This window comes from Trachurus trachurus (genome assembly GCF_905171665.1).
Source record: "Trachurus trachurus genome assembly, chromosome: 20".
In the NCBI taxonomy this organism is placed as follows: Eukaryota; Metazoa; Chordata; class Actinopteri; order Carangiformes; family Carangidae; genus Trachurus; species Trachurus trachurus.
In genome coordinates, this window is record NC_139911.1 from 21,105,045 (window position 1) to 21,125,757 (window position 20,713).

At 40.5% G+C, this 20,713-nt stretch overlaps 2 protein-coding genes across 2 annotated transcripts; one reads left to right on the forward strand and one right to left on the reverse strand.

Annotated features, from left to right (window-relative positions):
- Positions 1-7,313: 7,313 nt before the first annotated feature.
- Positions 7,314-11,124, reverse strand: rbis (ribosomal biogenesis factor). The gene is made up of 4 exons (XM_083995195.1): positions 11,045-11,124; positions 9,048-9,163; positions 8,813-8,929; positions 7,314-8,706 (listed from the first exon to the last, which is right to left on the reverse strand). The coding sequence occupies exons 2-4, from the start codon at positions 9,156-9,158 to the stop codon at positions 8,638-8,640; spliced, it is 297 nt and encodes a 98-aa protein (XP_083851321.1). The 5' UTR covers positions 9,159-9,163; positions 11,045-11,124; the 3' UTR covers positions 7,314-8,637.
- A 1,933-nt stretch (positions 11,125-13,057) lies between these two features.
- LOC311003946 (carbonic anhydrase 1) lies at positions 13,058-20,421 on the forward strand. The gene is made up of 8 exons (XM_083995863.1): positions 13,058-13,184; positions 13,489-13,686; positions 15,369-15,487; positions 16,159-16,251; positions 16,400-16,462; positions 16,558-16,713; positions 18,665-19,799; positions 20,226-20,421. The coding sequence occupies exons 1-7, from the start codon at positions 13,157-13,159 to the stop codon at positions 18,782-18,784; spliced, it is 777 nt and encodes a 258-aa protein (XP_083851989.1). The 5' UTR covers positions 13,058-13,156; the 3' UTR covers positions 18,785-19,799; positions 20,226-20,421.
- Positions 20,422-20,713: the final 292 nt, after the last annotated feature.

Here is a 20,713-nt window from a genome sequence, read left to right on the forward strand (position 1 = left end):
TTCGTCCAAATTTGACGAACTGGGAAGAGGAGCTTCCGCTACAAACAAGTTCGTCAAACAAGACGGGCAGCATTACATACGAGCAGCATGGAGGTATTTGGATGTTGTTTGGTGTGTCTTTTTGTTACGAAGACAGTTGGTATCCATTTGCAACCGTTATATGGACATGCACTGCTACGCCGAGACCCCCTGTAACTCAGAGAAGCCACGGAGGACTCTGAAACTTCTCCCAGCCCTTAGTCCACATGAGGGTGAGTAGATAATGAGTGAAATTTCAATTTTGGGTGAACTATCCCTTTAAAGCAGGCCTCCTTTATGACTTGAAGCAACAAAAACTGACTAACAGCATTCAGTAAGCAAACACACCCTAAACCCACCACTAACACAACCCACTACCCCCTACCAGCTCACGTAGGTTACATTCAGGATTCACTGAGTGTGTGTGTGTGTGTGTGTGTGTGTGTGTGTGTGTGTGTGTGTGTGTGTGTGTGTGTGTGTGTGTGTGTGTGTGTGTGTGTGTGTGTGTGTGTGTGTGTGTGTGTGTGTGTGTGTGTGTGTGTGTGTGTGTGTGTGTGTGTGTGTGTGTGATATCTGTCTCCCCAGGGTGTGTTTTGGTGCAACCCCACTGCCTGTGCTGTGGTGCTGTCATCTGGATCACAGCGGAAAGCACCTGCTCGGAGGCTGACACCTTAACACTGCATCTGCTTTGCGCTCCTCACCGATAGTTTCAGTCAAAAACTCTTTTTCTCTGTATTATAAATAAGTATTTTTGCCCCAAAGGCATTGACTGAATGGATTTCAGAGCAAATGTGTCACATTAGTTGAATCTTACTGTGATTCTGCTGTCATTTATGGAACTTTTGTTGATGCAAAATTGGATTTGTTAACTATTTTCAGCAGCAAGTGTGAAAGCGGTTGCTCATAGTTAGGAACTCAGAGAGGAATTGTCATATAATCAGGTTTATATGGCACTTTAGTTACAGTTCACAAACATTAGAGTTTTGGTTGAGTCTCACCACGCTCATCAGTGAAAATGAACTACTTCTGGCCTAGGACTAAACAGACTTAGCAACTGGTGAACATAGCTCTGGGGCGTTTAGCAGCTAAAGAGCCAGATAATTTGTCAAGCCAAAGAAACAGTGCAGGAAAAAGGACGCATACGAAGAGCATGGCTGTGTAAGAAAAGAAAAAAACAGACACCATATAGACCTACAGCTGAGAACACTCAGCCCAGTGGAAGCATTGAGAGCAATCTGCTCCACCAGCCGCAGATGTTACTCCTGCGGCAAGCAATGTCAGCTGAGCCCCATTTGGTTTTGAATAGTCTTGTGTTGTTGTTAAGCACTTCTCATGAATCACTCTGCATAGTGAAGGTTGAACATTCAAGTGAACCAAATCATATGTTTGAGTGGAGAGAAATTTTAAAACATCCCATTAATGCAAGGTTGGAGTTATGGATAGGGTTAGGTTGTTGTCATGGGGGAAAAAAACCTGTACAGACTGAAACTGGCTCCAGGGATTCAATAACCTTGCGTATAATATAAACGTAACAGTAAGCCATGTATGCTACTGTATGTATTTAAGCCATTGTACAGGTTGAGACTGATATTGATAGCCTACATCAGAACTACAAAAATCATTTTAAATCTAATTTGATACATGTTTGATATGTGCTTTATCCATATTCAACATAATCCAACATTTTATGATTATACAACTAATTAAGTGTTTTTTCATGGACAAACGGAAAGAATATTTCCTTTTTTCTCAATTTGTTTTTCACATTCTACCTTCATATACAAGCGGTTGAAAATTAGGCAATTTTCACACCAATGCAAGTTGAGGAGAGCAGTTACTTTTCTCAAGGATAATCAGTGGTTGTTGTTCAGTTTCTGTTGGCTTTTTTTGTTGTTTTGTTTTTTTTTTTTTTACAAAACTGTTGGTCAGAAACTGCAAATTAACAGCTTTGAATCATGTTTTGCTGCAGAGCTGCTGTTTTCCTGACATGAACAGACAAAGAAATTGGATAAAATTGTATTCAGCTTCAACACATTTTTTAGTTATCTAACTATTTCCCATTTCTAATTAGCTACATTTCTGAATTCACACAACTTCTAACAGTTTGATTTAATAGAGGAAAGAAAGGTGAAGGCTAGGCATATGATTGCAGTGAGTTTGTTGAGTAGAAATGTGCCACATTTTCTCTCTTACACATTAGCCTATTTGTGTTTCTAATTAATTAATTACTTTAGATAGTATAAAACTAGCTAAGTAGCCTATGTGTCTAAGGATTGATTAAAAACTTCAACGTTGTCATTAGGTTACTCCCAACAACATCAAACCAAACAAACACAGCTGTGTACATACTGTAAGTGTCCAGGTTGTGTTAATGTGGTACTGCAGCTTTGTGTGCTTATATCTTTCAGTTCTTTCGTGCTGCCCTCTACGGCCCAGCACAGCAGGCCTCCTGCAGTGCAGCCTCAGATGGAGCTGTCCCATCAGTATGCAGTGGTGCAGGGACTCAGAGACGCTCTGTACTCTGCCATCAAGGAGATCCAGTCTGGAGAAAACTGACCTGCAGCAGAACCAGTGGAAGCTGGTAAGGAGCTGTGTCCAAAAGGAGCTTGGTCAAAAACAAAAGCTCCTCAAAAGGAGTATGAAGAAGAGGCAGGTTCTCATAAGGGCCCGCATAAATGTACAGCAACGACTGGAAGAGCTCAAGCTGGAGGCCAGGGAAGAGGAGTGGAAGGCCAAGTGTGGAGCTCTGGGGGAGGGAGTGGAGCACCATCAGAGAGAGGAGGACTGAAGCAGGACGGAGAACAAGAGTCAGGAAGAAAAGATGGAGAATTAGGAAGAGACGAAGACAAAAAATGAGGCTGAAAAAAAAGAGGGAACCGGGGAAGAATAAAACTCTGAAAGAGCAGAAGGGAGTCAGGAGTCAAAAAGTACAAAAGAGCAGAAACACAGACAATGAGAAGGAGGGGGAGGAGGAGGAGGAGGAGGAGGAGGAGGAGGAGGAGGAGGAGAGAGAAAGACGGCGGATGATAAGGAAATATGTGAAAAAAAGAGAAAGCCAAAGAAGAGAGCGGAGAAGAATCAGCAGGAGTTTGCTCTGAAACAACACCCCTCCTCCTGAAACCTCCACCCTTCTTGCCTTACCCACACCCCACTCCCTCATTCCCCATCTGCCACTTACCCTCTTCTCCCCCACATACTCTTATCCCTTAACCCCTATATTACATACATTTGTATTTATTTAATTGTATTTGCCTCTGTTTATCTTGAATATAGTGGTTTGGATACTGAAATATTATTAATGGGTTTAAGTCCTGCAGTGTCACAGTATTTTCTCTGGAGGATATGATGACGTTACATCACATTTATCAGACTTAAATAGACATTAGGAGTCAAGATGTCATAGTGAGTCTTGGAGGATGTGGAGCAAAAGTCATTTTTCTCTGGATGTTTTTTGAGTTTGTGTCTCATTTTGATGATCAAGTCTAAAACCCTGAAAGAAAACTGGGTCAGCACACTCAAGTCTGACACAGAGCCTCAGAACTGGAATGTGATTTCAATGTGATAAACACAGACCTGCGTAAACCTGTAACCATAAATACCATATTATAATGTATAGGCTACAATGTTGCTCTTTTTTTTAATCAATGACTACTAGACATTTCAGGTGACCCCATCCATTTGAATTCCAGGCGACCCCATGTGGGGTCCCGACCCCAAGTCTGAAAAACACTGCACTATCATACGGCGTCCCCCGAGCAGCTCAACATCTTCAGGATAGGAAGGCTTCAGTCAGTCACTATTAAATGACAACAGTTAGCAGCTAGGGTAACACTTTATTTTAAGGGGTCCTTGTTCCAGTGTAATTACCTAATTAATTACAGTGTAATTACCTATGTAACTGCATGTAATAGCATGTACTTACATTGTAAATACATTGTGTATTTTGGTGTACTTACAGGTCCTTGTTACACTTGTAATAAGAAATGCTTGTTACAATACCTGGTCAAAGTGGCCTCTCTCTTTGGGGAAGGGGTACATCTGCAAGAAAAATGGGTGAAACCACAACCCATGTTGCCTGGGAAAACTTTTCCATCAATCTTCCTCCTGCCTCTTGAGTCTTGGAACATTTATGCTGTTTCACAACTTAGTCTATGTAACAGTTGTGTTAGTACACCGTTGTTACTCTTTGATACAGTGGAATGAGCACATTGAAGTGTACCTGCTGGGATACCTCAGTTCTTACACATTAACTGCAATAACCAGTGTCTTTGATAGTGTACCAAGTGTGCTGTTACACAACTTAGTATATGTAACAGTTGTGTTAGTACACCGTTGTTACACTTTGATACAGTGTAATAAGCACATTAAAGTGTACCTGCTGGGATACCTCAGTCCTTAAACATTAACTGCAATAACCAGTGTCTTTGATAGTGTACCACGTGTGCTGTTACACAACTTAGTATATGTAACAGTTGTGTTAGTACACCGTTGTTACTCTTTGATACAGTGGAATAAGCACATTAAAATAAAGTGTACCTGGGATACCTCAGTCCTTAAACATTAACTGCAATAACCAGTGTCTTTGATAGTGTACCACATGTGCTGTTACACAACTTAGTATATGTAACAGTTGTGTTAGTACACCGTTGTTACTCGTTGATACAGTGGAATAAGCACATTAAAATAAAGTGTACCTGGGTCGGGATACCTCAACTCTTATACATTAACTGTGATAACCAATGTCTTTGATAGTGTACCACGTGTGCTGTTACACAACTTAGTATATGTAACAGTTGTGTTAGTACACCGTTGTTACTCTTTGATACAGTGGAATGAGCACATTAAAATAAAGTGTACCTGGGATACCTCAGTCCTTAAACATTAACTGCAATAACCAGTGTCTTTGATAGTGTACCACGTGTGCTGTTACACAACTTAATATATGTAACGATTGTGTTAGGACACACTTGTTACTCTTTGATACAGTGGAATAAGCACATTAAAATAAAGTGTACCTGCTACATACTTACATGTAACATCATGCAGAAACTTGGTACTCAAGTATTTTTACATAAACCAATAACTAGAATAGCATTTTTTCAGAAAATTAGACAATGCTGGATAACTCAATTCAGGAACTGAAAACATCATCAGCAATCTGTATGCATAAACCACACACTCAAAAAAATGCATTTCAGTGTTCCTTTATCGTCCTTTATTTTTATTATCCCCAAAAAACCACACGGCTTGATCTTTTCCTGTCCTTTAATGAAGTCCTCTATTTCTCCTCCGTAAAACTGAAATGATCACAGAAACACAATTTACTTACAGTACTTACAGTAGCATTGCATGAATAGGTACACTTCAATTAGCATCCAGATTAACAAAATGAAAAGAGTTAGCATAGACTGAAAGCTAGCAAGGTATTTTTACCGAAAACATAACTAATTATGTCTTAATTACAAAAACACACAATCATGTAACACTATTGACATATTCTACTCACAGATAGACATTCCCCAAGGCAAAAGCATCCAACAATATTATTTAGCAGTCTGTTTAGCCGTCTGTGCTCACTTTTACACCCGAGCATGAGAAGTGAGCATGCAACAGAAAAAACACAACATAGCTGGACTTGACGAGCCGAGCGCTCACTTCGACGCGGTTTCTCTGAACCAAAGAGAAGACCACTCACTCGGACATGGTTTCTTTGAACAAAAGCACATATACATTTTAACTTTTTTAACCCTCAAAGACAGTACAACGACACTGGTTATTGCAGTTAATTTATAAGAGTTGAGGTATCCCGACCCAGGTACACTTTATTTTAATGTGCTTATTTCACTGTATCAAAGAGTAACTAGTGTGTACTAACACAACTATTACATACATAGTACACTATCGAAGACACTGGTTATTGCAGTTAATGTTTAAGGACTGACGTATCCCAGCAGGTACACTTTAATGTGCTTATTACACTGTATCAAAGAGTAACAAAGGTGTATTAACACAACTGTTACATATACTAAGTTGTGTAACAGCACACTTGGTACACTATCAAAGACACTGGTTATTGCAGTTAATGTGTAAGAACTGAGGTATCCCAGCAGGTACACTTCAATGTGCTCATTCCACTGTATCAAAGAGTAACAACGGTGTACTAACACAACTGTTACATAGACTAAGTTGTGAAACAGCATAAATGTTCCAAGACTCAAGAGGCAGGAGGAAGATTGATGGAAAAGTTTTCCCAGGCAACATGGGTTGTGGTTTCACCCATTTTTCTTGCAGATGTACCCCTTCCCCAAAGAGAGAGGCCACTTTGACCAGGTATTGTAACAAGCATTTCTTATTACAAGTGTAACAAGGACCTGTAAGTACACCAAAATACACAATGTATTTACAATGTAAGTACATGCTATTACATGCAGTTACATAGGTAATTACACTGTAAGTAATTAGGTAATTACACAGGAACAAGGACCCCTTAAAATAAAGTGTTACCGCAGCGAGTCTGTTAGCATGCTGACTTTGGAAGAGATCGAACTGTGATAAGAGCTCATTTGTAGCGTTAGCAAAACTTACAAATAGAGCCCTAAAAAAGCTTTGGGGGGGATTTTTGCTTGAAGACAATAACTTGGCTCATCATTTCAAAAACCTTTCCATGATAATGTCTCATAGTCAGTTATGTGTCAGTGTTGTTGCCAGCTCATTTCCGCCGCCTGCCAAGCACCAAAAATTGTATTTACTGCCAGTTTAGGCTTTTCTCTCAACCTCATAGGCTACTGCGTAATGCAAGCTGTCTTGAGGCAGGTGGATTAAAACCATCACTCAGCCAAACTCTTCTGTCATGATAGTCATCTTCACCTTGAAAATGTCATTTGTTTATTTACGTCGACCCACTCGAGCACCAGTGTGTTTACCAGCCTCGCTCGTCGTCGTGCCCCAGATTTATTGACCAACTTACTCAGTCAGAGGTCACCACGGAGACAAGCAATTACCCGGGCAACCGGTACAACCCGTGACCTTCGATGTCAAGTTGCTACGGCAGCGGCGACAACAGCAGCAACACCTGGAGCAGCATACTGATAACAGCAAGCTGCACACAGGCAGTGCCAAAAATCTATACCTCATCTTCAGGCTGATCTCCTGTTGGAAATGACAGCATGAGGGGCTGAAATAGAGTTTGGAGACAAAATATAGGACACCACTGACCACATGATGCAGTCCAGTACAGGCACATCCCAAAGTGAGCACTCAAAATGACATGAACCAACATAACTGCAAACTCTGTGTAGCATTTGTATTTGTCTATTTTTAAAAGACACCACATTAAATAACTTGTACAGATAGCCTATATTAAATGAGAAAACCTACTTTACTGTATGTTAAATTCTCATTTACATTCCATGATTTTTTTTGCAACACAACTTTGTTCCTGTCATCTTTACAAATGGCAGTTTCGTTAAAGGGACAACGAGGAGTTTTGGAAAAGCGAAGCGTTTCCACACTACATTTATGAGCCTCCGCGCACCGTGAAATTCTTTGACCTGCACAAGACGGACTCATGTTTTCATTCATCAAGAATTAAAGTCAGAGGTTCAAAGATGATCACATACCGTCGTAGTTCCAACCATAAACGGCGATTCGGCGGCGTTATTCTCATGACTCGCCACGAAACCGAAAGTAAAGAAACGATGGTCGGCTCGACCAGCATTTCCACCACCACTAATAATAACAAAATAACGATAGAGACAAAACAATATATTTATCGAAAATGGGCCCATTAACAAGTGTGGGTAGCGGAGATTCATCCACAGAAACTCCTTGTTGTCCCTTTAACACTAAATCAAAGACAGCATGAAAAACATGAGGTGTGAAAACCTTGAACAACCAAACAAAACAGCACTCAGAGAGAGCCCGACAAAACGCACGCCCCTTCGAAAATGTTCCAGGCTTATAATAACCTTTATAAAATGCCTGAACCACATACAGAATTGAGATGATGAACTGCGTGGCACATATTTTAAAATCTGTTTGATGAAGAGAGGTGAGGGATAAATGTGAAACACAGAAACTGTTTTGCATCTGTTTTGTAACTTGACTGAATATTTTGGCCATGATTCAAGCAAAACATCTGCTCCAATGTGAGTTTTTATAAAGAGAATATTCTTCGTTTTGGGGCTGTTGACCAGAAAAAAAGTGAGCAATGCGTTTGGGCTCTGGGACCTTTATATAATCAGCTTTTTCGTAGATTTTATAAATAAAACATGTCAATTAATCAAGAAGAAAATGACAACAGAAAATGGTGATTAGCGGCTACCCTAAGAGAAATCTAATATTTATACACTGATGATATTTACGAATTCAAATCCATGTTGCTAAGGCAATATCACAAGCTCTGAGTAATATATTTCTCTGCACAGAATATACAGGAAATTATACACAAAATGTTATTCTCATGCCACCACTGCAACCTCTTCTCATTATAGATTTATCTGCAGTCTGTAGTTTGGCATGAAATGTATTGCAGCAGCTCTCAAAACCTGAACATGAGCAGAGAGAAATATTTCCTCTGTTTTTCCTCAATGTTCACCGTAGTCCATTTTTCCTGGTCCGTTATAGCTGAGAGAAGAGTTGAGCAGCGCTGTCAACATTTACAGATTCCTTTGGTGGCTCCCTGACAACCTAAAAAGACAAAGAATACTTATTAGTATGAATTACATTGAGATTGAGTAACTTTTTCAATGTTGGGTGATGAAGAGGAGATTTAGCTTCAGTTTCCTCCTCTAACCTGTGTTTGTTTCTTTGGCTTAGGAGCAACAGACTTTGAAAGACTCGTACAATCCCTCTGGACCTCTGTGAAGATTTGATTGAGGTTTTCCACCTTCTCATTTTTCACCGCATTGATCTGTGAAGCCACAAATGATGTTACTAGAGTGGGCACAACATACAAGGGAGCGTAGAAAATGTGTGAAAATGTGGAGGAAAAGAATAAAAAGGGAACACGAGAGAGAGAGAGATCTTACGTGTTTGAGTGTTGTTGTGACAGGTTTGGCTTTGTTCTTGTGCTTCGAGTGCTTGTTTGCCACTTGAAAGACATTCTTCTGTTTCTTCCCTTTCTGTTTATTCTTCGCCATGTTACCTGGGGAGAGAAAGCACCAGCTGGCAGGGTTATTTTCACGGCAGAGTTTTCCGTGCCATGTGTCCTGACTTTCATCCTGTTTTCCTTTTCTTTTGGCCTGCTTTGGATGCTGTGTCCACGTCGGTCGCACAACCTTACCCCTCCTTCTGAACAAGACACATGCTGAGGTTATTCCAGGTTCTCCACATGCTACCTTAACCCCATGATTAGCATAGCAACACCTTGTTATACCAGAAGCTCACTACTTGAAACCGTAAACTGAAACACTTCTACGGGTTTAAGAGGTTCGGATGATGTATAATAAGTGCAACTGAAGTGTTTTTGATACAGACATTTGATTTCTTCACATTTTCATACTGTCTAGACTTTAACCAGGTGTTGCACCATAAACAAAAACAAACCCTCTCTGTGTGCAGCCTTGGGGGTGAAAAACAGGGATGTTCTTCAACAGGATCCTCGAGAAAAAAAACAACATACATCTCTTAAAAACCTGAAGCTGCTGGCTCACAGCGGACCATCCCACCCTCCACTCCTGTCAGCCCACAACAAGAAGGTGAAGCTGCAGTGAGAGTGTGGAAAAACACTCCTGTCTGTCTACAGCACAGATGGTGAATCATATATTATGGTTTAAGTTTTGAGAGGCTGATGGCAGAGACTGGTAGTAAACATAGGCTACATCTGCAAATTCATGGTGTATGGTGTTTGCAGTAGAAGCTATGGCTGCTGCTGTATCATGAAGACTTTTCTTGGAGTGGTGGTGGCAGTGCTAGTGGTGGTGGAAACACCATTACTGGTCACAGGGGTGATTATAAATGTAGCTCAGGTTGAGAGCACCTGCCAAATTAATGCAATAAACTTAGTAGTGATAACAGTAATAATAACATACTTTATAAAACATTTTATACATATAAAATAGAATGAGAGATAGATATTACATTGGTGCCAAAATGAAACTGCTTGAAAAATGTATTAGGCTTCACCCAAACAAACAAAAGCAGAACTGTCCGAAATTATATACTATTGCAGTTAAGTGTGAGCAGAAACAAGACAATTGGGTGGGGATATTGTTAGGCTAGAGCTGCAACAACTTATTGATGGATAAACTAGTCTTTTGGTATATTATTTTGAAGATTAAATAATCATTTGAATAATTTTCTTGAAGCTAGAAATATATCATATTTGCTGTTCCTTGTTTCCCAAACATAAGGATTTGTCTCTAATTTTCCACATGCCATAGTAAACTAAATTGACTGGCTATTGGTAAGACAAACTAAGACGGCGTTTAAAGACATCACTTTGAACTGTGAGAAATAATTACATTTTAGTCTTACATCCTAGCTATATATACACAAAATACTAACAGGTAGTAGGGCTCCAGACTGCCCCTAAATGGGAGCATTTTGCCCCTAAAATTTGAGACAGTGCAAGTAATTTTTTCATCTACCTGCACATGTGCAACCAGTAAAAACTGGTGAAACATGGAAAAGAATCTGGTATTTGTCATTATGATGTTTCTATCACTGAAATGTCCAACACAGAAGAGAGTGGACTTCCACTAACATGTAAATCTAGGCAGAAAACTATGACATTAATGACATATTAAAACAGATCTACAAACTCTGGAGTAGTGAAAAAGGTGGCAACACAAAACTAAAACCCTCTTCATTCACTTCTACTACCCTGGTTGACAACGACGAAAACACTGAAAAGCATCCATGTTGTTGACAGCTGCAGTCTGTTTACACAGTAACACACGACTGAGTGAAGCTTGTTCGCTTGTTTTTTCTCTGGAAGTTCAATCAAACTTCTTGGTGTCGTTACTTTGACCAAACGAGTGTGAACCAATGTGTGTAAATTAAACATTTCGGCTGTAAAACAGACCTTGTATGTGAAGTGGTTGTCTTCTGTTGATATCCGCGTGTGCTGCAAACGTGCCTCCTCTGCTGCCTGCGTCACTAGCACGCGACAGTCGACGTACGTTTTACGTCAGGATTTTCTCCCAATGGATTTATCGGTATGATAATGATATTTGTTTGTTTTTGTGTTTTTTTTTTTGCTGTTGTTGTGTTTGTTTTTATTTATTTTATCTTTTTTATATAATTTCCATGTTCCTATCGTGGTCCGGTTGTGACGTTGTGACATCGCCTCAACACAGTGTAGACTGGTTAGTTTTTTTGTTTGTGTTTTTTAATTAAACTTTGATCGTATAATTATTTTTATTTTAACTGTACAACCAAAAATCACTTAATTATTTAGATTTTGAGGGGGGGAAACTGGACAACACGAAAATAATAGCTATTTCCGGTATATCTCATCTTCAAAATAAATGTGGACTTTCAGTTTAGCTCTTTTTACAGTCTATGGTTTAGCTACGGCGACACAACATTTCACACACGATATTCTTTTGAGCAATTTCACTTAGCTTAATTGGACTGAATTAGTTTATTTCCCCTACACACCTTGAGACGAAATAGAAAAATGAGCCAAAAAGATCAATCTCTGCAAAGTCTCCCTGACTGCAAGCCTTGCAGTCTCATCGTCCAACAGCAGGTGGCAGCCTAATACCACTACAGAAGTCATTGCACTCTGAATCTGTACTGAGCTGGTACTCGTTTTTATACAGTCTATGAGCTGGACTGACTGCTAGGGTGGATTTAAACTGTCCTAGAGATTTTTAGAAGAGATATGATTTTTTTTGCCTATAGGTCAATAGAAGAATTGATTGAGCACAATAGCAGTGTATTGGCCTGACTCTGATGCACATCTTTATTTTACAGATGCAATTTAAGTGGGGCAAGTTTAACAATATTGACAGAAAACTGGGCAGAGAGCATTCATAACCCACATGCCTGAAAGTTAATGTTCTGATTAATATATGTGTCTCACAGTCATGAGGTTTAGCAGTGGTGTGGTTCTGACTCTCAGGTAGCCTACTAATCTTAAAACATTTTAATGTGTGGTGGATGTGCATTGAGCCTGAGCATGTAGCCCCTCTCTTTTTCCCTGGACCTCAGCTTGGCTATGGCACTAACACTGCTGCAGCACACTGATAGACAAATCATGCACAAAGTAGACCTTTATTTTGTTATCATTGTTACTGAGCTGTGCAAGACCCAACCAGACAACTTTTCCATTCTATTAGTTTTATGTTGTACATTAAAAATGGTTTATAAACAAGTCAAACTCATGTGTTTGCCAAAATGATATGGCTTCTTCTACAACTGCACATGATAATTCCCCGTGTTTTTGTTGTCAGGATCCTGCAAGAACCCTTGAACAAGGCCCACAGTCCATATATGTTCATATAAAGAGGCTCACATTTCTTTCTGTTTTTGGATCAAAGTCCACTGATACAATGGTTGTTCAGCGTCCTGACAAATATTTAATGGAGTCACAGTAATTCCACATTAAATACTTCAGGTTTCCCTTGAGTCACCTCAGCAATCCAACAAGTCATAGCCTGCATGTTAATGATTATTTTCTATGTCTGTTAATATACTAATAGGCTATAGAAAGTCAGAGGTCCTTTTAAAGTCGCAGTATCAAAGTGAAACGAAGGCTGCAAGCTGTTGCGTAATTCCGTTATTTCCTGAAATTACAGACGAGTTACCCGTTAGCTGAGCGCACGTTCGTGCAGAATTACGCAGCTCACCAGCTTTGTCAATGGAGACTCCGCCGCTGCAGAGAGAGAGAGAGAGAGAGAGAGAGAGAGAGAGGAGAGAGAGAGAGAGAGAGAGAGAGAGAGAGAGAGAGAGAGAGAGAGAGAGAGAGAGAGAGAGTCATTGATCCTCAGTGTTCCAGCCTTGCTGCGCATCTAAACTCCTCCCGATCAGTGCGCGGGGGCATCATGTGGCCAATACCAACCGCACACCGGGGAGCCTATATAAGCCGTGCAGCTGTCAGGTGGAGGACACTGGCTGCATTGCGCTAAGGGACGACTCACTTTAGGGAATTACAACTCTTAATAGACACTCACACATTCAGGCTCTAATAATGTCTTGGGGATACGCAGCGAACAACGGTGAGGCGCTCACGACTTGTGCTATCATATGTAGTGGATGGCAATGCAATACTGACAGCGCTGTTGCCGCCAACAGGCAGGGTGCTGAGAGAATGACACAGAGGACGGTGCATGCACGGGTCACTGCAGAGATTTGATTTAATTCTGCATATTTGGGGGATTTTTACGCGCGTTCAAAGCACCATCCTCATCCTCATCCTCAGCCATCCTGCATGCGCAGCCACAGCCTATATGTCATTGAATCAACCTCATGTGTCAAGGCGAACATACTAATAACCACAGTGTTGTAATTATATGATTTTAGGACCCGACAAATGGGCTGATAACTTCCCCGTTGCCAATGGACCCCGCCAGTCTCCCATTGACATCGTACCTGGTGAAGCATCATTCGACGGGGGGCTGAAGCCGCTCAACCTGAAGTACGACCCCTCCACCTGCCTTGATATTCTCAACAACGGACATTCCTTCCAAGTGACCTTCGTAGATGACAACGACAACTCAAGTTAGTGTTATTATATTGTTATTATTGGATGGCTCCAGCTGCTCAATGCTGTCTTGATATCACCTCACCGGTCTGTGATTAAGAAAATGGCATTTTAATATTTCATCTTAACATGGAGAAAACAGAATTTAAAATAATAATAATTTAATTTGGTTTATTTAAACATATTATTGTTACTATTGCAGTCTTTTTTGGTAGAATAGAGGAGCTGTGATATTGCTGGACTTGGTTTGCAAACAAAGGCAGCAGGTTCTCATGGTGATTTGCAGGGTGCGCAAACTGCACAATGCGGCATTCAGGGTTTTTTGTATGTCCTCTATAGCCTCCAGCTTGAAGGCATGCACAGAACTCAAGCATGTTAATATTATGTTAATGTTAATATGGTTGCATTAGTCATGTGCCCCAATTTCATTGAAGCATGTGGGGGTTTTAACTGTTTTTTTTTTTTCAAACTGTGATTTTATTTTAATCAAAGAAGTGAAAAGGCTCCAGGAGTTCCATTCAAGGGCCAAACACAAAGCGTGCAGATACTAATTGAATTGGTAATGGTAACCTCTGCTAAACCTTTCCCACGCCAGTTCTTTTTTACTCTGCAGTGAGGTCAAAAGACAGAAAAACGAAGGTTAGCCTGCAAATAAACCTGCTTTTGGTTAACTATTAATGTGCCAAACTGCGTGGGAATGTGTGATTTTATTTCTTCACAATGTAAGACGCAAAGCATTGTTTTTTTTCTCTTTTTAGTTTTATTTAATTTATTTGGACCAGATTTTAATCCCAAAGGATACAAAGAAACAATTGCTTGAGTTTTTTTTTTTTCATGGTTAGGATTTTGGATTGGTTGTTCTAAGCGGATCTGATATAGGATAATGAAGAATATAGTTACATAATCAACAAAATCACATCACATGGCCTATTTCAAGTGGACACACATCAAGATAAAGGGGAGAAAAAACAAAAGCAGGATTACTAAGAATCTGAACTGTAGGCATGTTGAAGTCTCTGAAGTCTGCTATGGTATTTGACAGCTCTTATTTTCCACCCTGCACTTCTAAATAAAGGACGAGCCGCTGCCAGTCATCGTCATGGGTTTCATCCAGTCATAAATCATGCCAGGCAGGGAAAAGATGAATATCGCAGCAGGTTATATTTAATATCCAGTAATGTATAGACAGACACCTTCACTGTAATTTGCTCTGGGATCAGATCTGCCCCCTCTAATCATTTCAAGCCGACTACTGAGAAACAAGTATCCTGTTTTGAAGGTGACCTGTATGTGGGTGTGTGTGTGTGGGTGTGTGTGTGCATGCGTGTGCATTCAGTATCACCAGAAATAGAACAATATACGGGATTATCTGCTACTGTTCCAACCATGTTGTGTAGGCCTACTGCAAATAGGTACATTGTGTAACGGTGGAAGGAGGTCTGATGTTAACAATACCTGGACATGTAGCCGTCAGTCTGACCAGGTCTTACACAACAGGAACTGAGTCTGTTTCCATGAAATAGGAAGTCTGCCACCCTGACACATGTGTGTGAGAGAGGATATTAGTGCTTTTGCGGTATGTAAGATGCATTAGATAACAGTTTTGCAATGTAAAAAAAAAAAAAAAAAAAAAAACTAGACAATTGCATTGTGCGATAAACTGATGGGAGTTGTGTTTGTGTATATGTTTGTTCTGCAGGTCTGAAAGACGGACCAATCTCAGGTACCTACAGGCTCAAGCAGTTTCATTTCCACTGGGGTGCTTCTGACGACAAGGGCTCTGAGCACACTGTGTCCGGGACCAAGTATCCTGCTGAGGTAAAGATGCTCTGATGATAATTATAGTTGATGTAACAAGAGGGGAAGTGCTGTAGAGTTGAGATTAAATTTTGTTTGTATCAGAGGTTATAATAATTTCTCAAAAGAAAAAAATTTGTTTTTTTGCATTGAACCACACTGGCTGGAGAAAAGGCCTTGTGTGGTAACTTATTGTGACACATTTTCAATGAAAAGGTTTCTAAATTGTTGAGTCACATTGCTGTCTCACAGCATTTTTTTTTTTCATTTTCCGCTAAGCATCTTTTTAAAGGCGCTATTTGTGGGCTAAACTTTGAAGATGCTACAAAGCTAGGATTATGATTAGCATTGGCATTAGCAGCGTAGAAGAAAAAATGTGATTCACTTTCTGATCACTTTTTCTTCTCTACGTAAGTTAGCAGGCTAACCAGCTAGCCCCATCTTGTTTCCAACAGCGATTCACTGTAGTGCTCAGTCTACCCGCTAACAATGTGTTTAACACAACACTGGTCAAAGCTCTTGACAAGCATCAATCACCACTGTCAAGAATCAATGTTCAGTGGCATAGAAACCCTCAAGCTAAATATTTATTTAACATAGCTCAATATCAGTATCTGTTAAATAGAGCATGACAGGATGTAGTACGAAGGCCTAGATTTCATCCATTTCATATCTATTTCATTGATCCCCAGCTCCATCTGGTGCACTGGAACACCAAATATCCAAGCTTTGGAGAAGCCGCCAGCCAGCCCGACGGACTCGCTGTTGTTGGAGTTTTCCTGAAGGTCTGTTGCAGTGATTCATGCCTATTCTTTAGTTTTAAAGCATTTAGCGCAACACATACATTGAGTTGCTTTAATAAATGATAGTCCAAGTACTGTACCATATGCATAACACTGTTCGCTGATTCCATTCCAATTTACTGTTTTTCAGATTGGTGATGCAAATGCGAATCTCCAGAAGATTCTTGATGCCTTTAATTCCATCAAGGCTAAAGTATGTTCATATACAGACATATTTTCATGCATTTTATTCTAACAAGACATTTGACTGACCTGTTCTTCACAATCTCATACCTCTTGTACCCTCAGGGCAAGCAGACCACTTTCGCTAACTTCGACCCTGCCTCCCTGCTCCCTGGTTGCCTCGACTACTGGACATACGATGGCTCTCTGACCACACCCCCCCTGCTGGAGAGTGTAACCTGGATTGTCTGCAAAGAGCCAATCAGCGTCAGCCCTGACCAGGTATGTCTTCTCAGAGAGCCCATTTAGAAGTCCCAGGGGGATTGGCAGAGGGCCCACGGTCTAGAATAACCCCACCTGCAAATCCTCTCTATATAACTGCGATCTAAATCAAGGGCTTAATTGTTCAGATTAGTTTAGACGGTTGAAGTGAGCTCTGTAATGGGAGGAAAGGCAATACAGCAGCTTCTTTCACTCTTTCACACGAAGAAAACAAGAGCAACTGCAGGTTCACACAGACACCGGAGATTTTGCTTCTCTGTTTCTGAGTCAGTATGTGGGGTGCCAACAGGAAGTGGTCATCCCACACATGGTTCACAGTCTGTCTGTGATACAGCACAAGCGTGGGAAATCAGACTCTCACATATACCACGTATAAGTATGCTAGAATAATACCTGTCTTTCCAAACTATTTACCTCTAAAATTATACCCAATCACACCACTGACATGGATATTTGACTTCTAACCACCCATTAATCTAAACTAACAGCCTCTGTAGTCAGGTTTGTGCCCGTGGTTGGAGTCTTTAGGCCATGTGAAAATAAGCACAGCCTAGTCAAATGTTTATTTCGTCAGTGAGTCGTTGTCTCATGGGTAAACATGAGGGACATGTGGATACAACCTTTAGACTCGGTACCATATAAGGCAGGTCAAGCAGATAAAGAAGCCATTCATATACAGTAATACAATTAGCTGATGATTTGGTATCAGTTAATGGCGAGAGTATACACACACCCGATGAATTCATTTGTCCCAGCAGTGACTACATATTCACTGGCTGCAGCAGTGTATAATAACCATGGCCCAATTCATTAGCCAGAGTCAATGACAAGTCTCTTAAATAGGTCATCTGACACCATCCTGCAGCTATTGTCTTTTCCTTCCTCCGCATGAAAATGTCAAGAAGTTGTCTTGTTCACTTCCTATCAAAGATTTGAGGAGAATGCGAGCTTATAAAGTCTAGAAGTGAAAGGGAACAAGTCAGTCTGGTTCAGATTCACCTACCAGAATCTAAAGCTCAGGTTTTTCATCATGGTTAGTGCACCCAGCCCAGGCATGGTTTTACATTGACTAAAAAGATTAATTTTTACATTTCGGGAAATACACTTACTTTCTTTGCATAGAATACAACTTGTTTTTCAATTTAGTTAAACAATTAAAAAAAAAAAAAAAAAAATTTATTCTCAGCTAAACTAAGCTAACCAAAAGCTAGCTTCATATTTACTATTTCTCACCAAACCTTTTGGCAAATTTTGTCCACCTCTCACATTTTCCCAACTCCCCACGGTCAAATGAAAGGTCACTGGGGCCTGATTTTTGGCCAGGAGGTGTATCTTTGGGTAAACTCTGAATGTCCCGAATTTCAGAATTAAAGTCAATTTTTTGGACCCGTAATGCATTTTAACAACACCCATGACCCTTCAACATGTCCACCTCCACCTATGGGTTTTTTAATGTATTTTACAGATATCACCATGAAACTTCCCAAGTATATTACTCACATTAAGACAAATATTTTTTGTATTACAAGTTTTGTCAAATTTGATGTTTAAATATGTAAATGAGGCAATATCTAATGAAATATGCGCTAATTTCCAGAACTGAAATCTGAACAATGGATAAAGCCCTTTCAGAATTCTTGTTCTATTTTGTTGACATATTAGAGTCAGAAGTTTTCACTGAGGGGATTTTGGATATCTCCTTTTATCACTCTGTAAATGAAACCAGCCCTAAAACCCATACAGCCCCATAGAAATGTTGTGTTTTTGCAGCAAAAACAGTTTTGGGAGTAACTGATGTCTAAATTTTGTCCAGGGCAGCTGCTGCCTAGTGTAGGTTGTGAACGTAACTCTGTGACTCAGCTCGGGGCGAGTGATGTGCTGTGTGAGTGACAGTCACAGGAGGTAATGACTATAACCTCATGAGTGTCCTGTGTCTTCTCCCTCGTCACAGATGGCCAAATTCCGCAGCCTGCTCTTCTCTGCTGAGGGGGAGGCCGAGTGCTGCATGGTGGACAACTACCGCCCTCCCCAGCCGCTCAAGGGTCGCCCCGTCCGCGCTTCCTTCCAGTAACGCCCCCTCCCCCCTCTCTTGCCCTTTCTGCCCTGTTGCCCTCTCCTTCCCTTCCCCCTCCCTTTAGTTAAAACCCAGAGTTACCTCTCTTGCAGTGAGCCACACAGCACACATATCTCACTCCGTCCATTTGTAAAAGAAATCTAATTCCTGTTGCCCCGTTGCTCTCAGTGAGATGGAGCACTCACAGGACGTGCATCTCTGTTCGTTTATGTGTAATAAGCCAGCAAACACAACCTGTCATAATTTATTCTATAAGGCAAACACTTCGCGTTGGAGGTGACACGTTTACCAGGACTAAACATCTGGTGCTAGTGTTTTAAAAGACATTACATCAGTGTGTGCAAAGGTCCAGCAAATGCCACATAGATGAAAAATAAGAGACAAATTATAGTCATAATGGTGCTCTGAGGCCAGCAAGTAGCACAAAGCACAGGCAGGATGCAGTAGCCAGGGGGATGATGAAACTATACCACCAGCTGCGAGGAGGATGGTAAGGTGCAGATAATAAAAATACACACACGCACAGACACATACGAGACAAGTGCGCTCCCGCTGCCAGTCTGTCTGTAATCTCCGACTGACTGCCAACCTCTGCATCACAGCAGCTTAATGAAATGCTGCAGCCGCCTCCATCACAACCGATTGACTCAGAAAATCCCCCTCTGGCACACACAACATCGCACGCGCAGTCTCACGCAGACATGACGCCTATAGGCACTGACCTGCTTATTGATTTGAATTCAACATACAGCAACAAAGGACATGAGGACAGACTGCTAGTGCAAGCTGCTGAACGTCATGACAACGGCTTATTTCTCTGGTTTTACAGTCTAATCTTCACATCATCCCATGTTGTGTTTTTATTATTATTATAGATTGTCGTCTTTTTTTTTTTTTTTTTAGCCTGACAGCTCATGCAAAATAAGTCTTAAGTGATTCCTAAATTATGTTTTCTTACCAAAAGCACTTTGCATTGTCTGATGTCCTGATAATATAGCAATATAGAGCAGTGGTTCTCAACTGGTGGGTCGGGACCCAAAAGTGGGTCGCGGACCCGTTCTGGATGCGTCGCGGACAGTTGGTCAAAAAAGTAAATAATATTTAATGCATTTTGTGCAATTTGATATTTATTCACTTTTGTGAATATGCTCTGAATGCAGAGATACATTAGAAGTCAAATATATCGTTTTGTTGTTCTCCATTTTGTGCAGTTTGATATTTTTTTATTCACTTCTGTACATGCAGTTGTCATTGTCCTCCTCAGTTTCATTCATGTGCTCTGAAATGCACTTTGCTCAATAAAGAGCAAAATGAATTTTTAAAGGCTTTAAAAAAAATCTTGGTTTGAATTCTATAAAAGTGGATCGCGACTTATTGACCATGGGACAATGTGGGTCCCAGAGTGAGACTAGTTGAGAACCCCTGATATAGAGGATAGATCCTCCTTTTCTAAATGAAATGTAATGTGAAATGAAAATCCCTTCATGTCTTGTTTTGAAACCTCAGTGTGTCAAGTGCTAATGCTTAAAACGCACAGTCGCCTTCTGGGCAATGCCATAGTGGCTAATGCACAAAGCCAAGGAAGGAGAAATTACCCTGCCAAGGCGGCCACAGAAGGAAAGAAGCTGCCAACAGATAAGATTATAGTGTCAGCCTGATGTCAGGCCCTGTATAGAAGAATAATTAACACAAGATCATGCGAGCTCCCCTTCAGCTTTGGGACCTCAAACATTAGAGATAAAAAATGATGTATTTCCAGAAAGATTGTAATTAGCATTGGAAAACTAAAAAACAGCCTTATGCCAATCACTGTCCGGGCCGTCCCAGGAGTATGTGTTCTCATTCTATTTTGGAAGTGGACGTTTTATTAGTGAAATAAATATATTTTATGACGAACACATGTCTTGTGTTTTCTCTGTTTACTCT

What these genes read in the sequence shown, in the direction of transcription:
- rbis (XM_083995195.1), bottom strand. Translation starts at nt 9,158, where the DNA reads ATGGCGAAGAATAAACAGAAAGGGAAGAAACAGAAGAATGTCTTTCAA. An exon ending in TCACAACAACACTCAAACAC is followed by an intron (nt 8,930 to 9,047) that starts GTAAGATCTCTC and finishes GTGGCTTCACAG; the next exon opens with ATCAATGCGGTGAAAAATGA. An exon ending in AGCCAAAGAAACAAACACAG is followed by an intron (nt 8,707 to 8,812) that starts GTTAGAGGAGGA and finishes TTGTCTTTTTAG; the next exon opens with GTTGTCAGGGAGCCACCAAA.
- LOC311003946 (XM_083995863.1), top strand. Translation starts at nt 13,157, where the DNA reads ATGTCTTGGGGATACGCAGCGAACAACG. An exon ending in AGATGACAACGACAACTCAA is followed by an intron (nt 13,687 to 15,368) that starts GTTAGTGTTATT and finishes TTTGTTCTGCAG; the next exon opens with GTCTGAAAGACGGACCAATC. An exon ending in TTGTTGGAGTTTTCCTGAAG is followed by an intron (nt 16,252 to 16,399) that starts GTCTGTTGCAGT and finishes ACTGTTTTTCAG; the next exon opens with ATTGGTGATGCAAATGCGAA.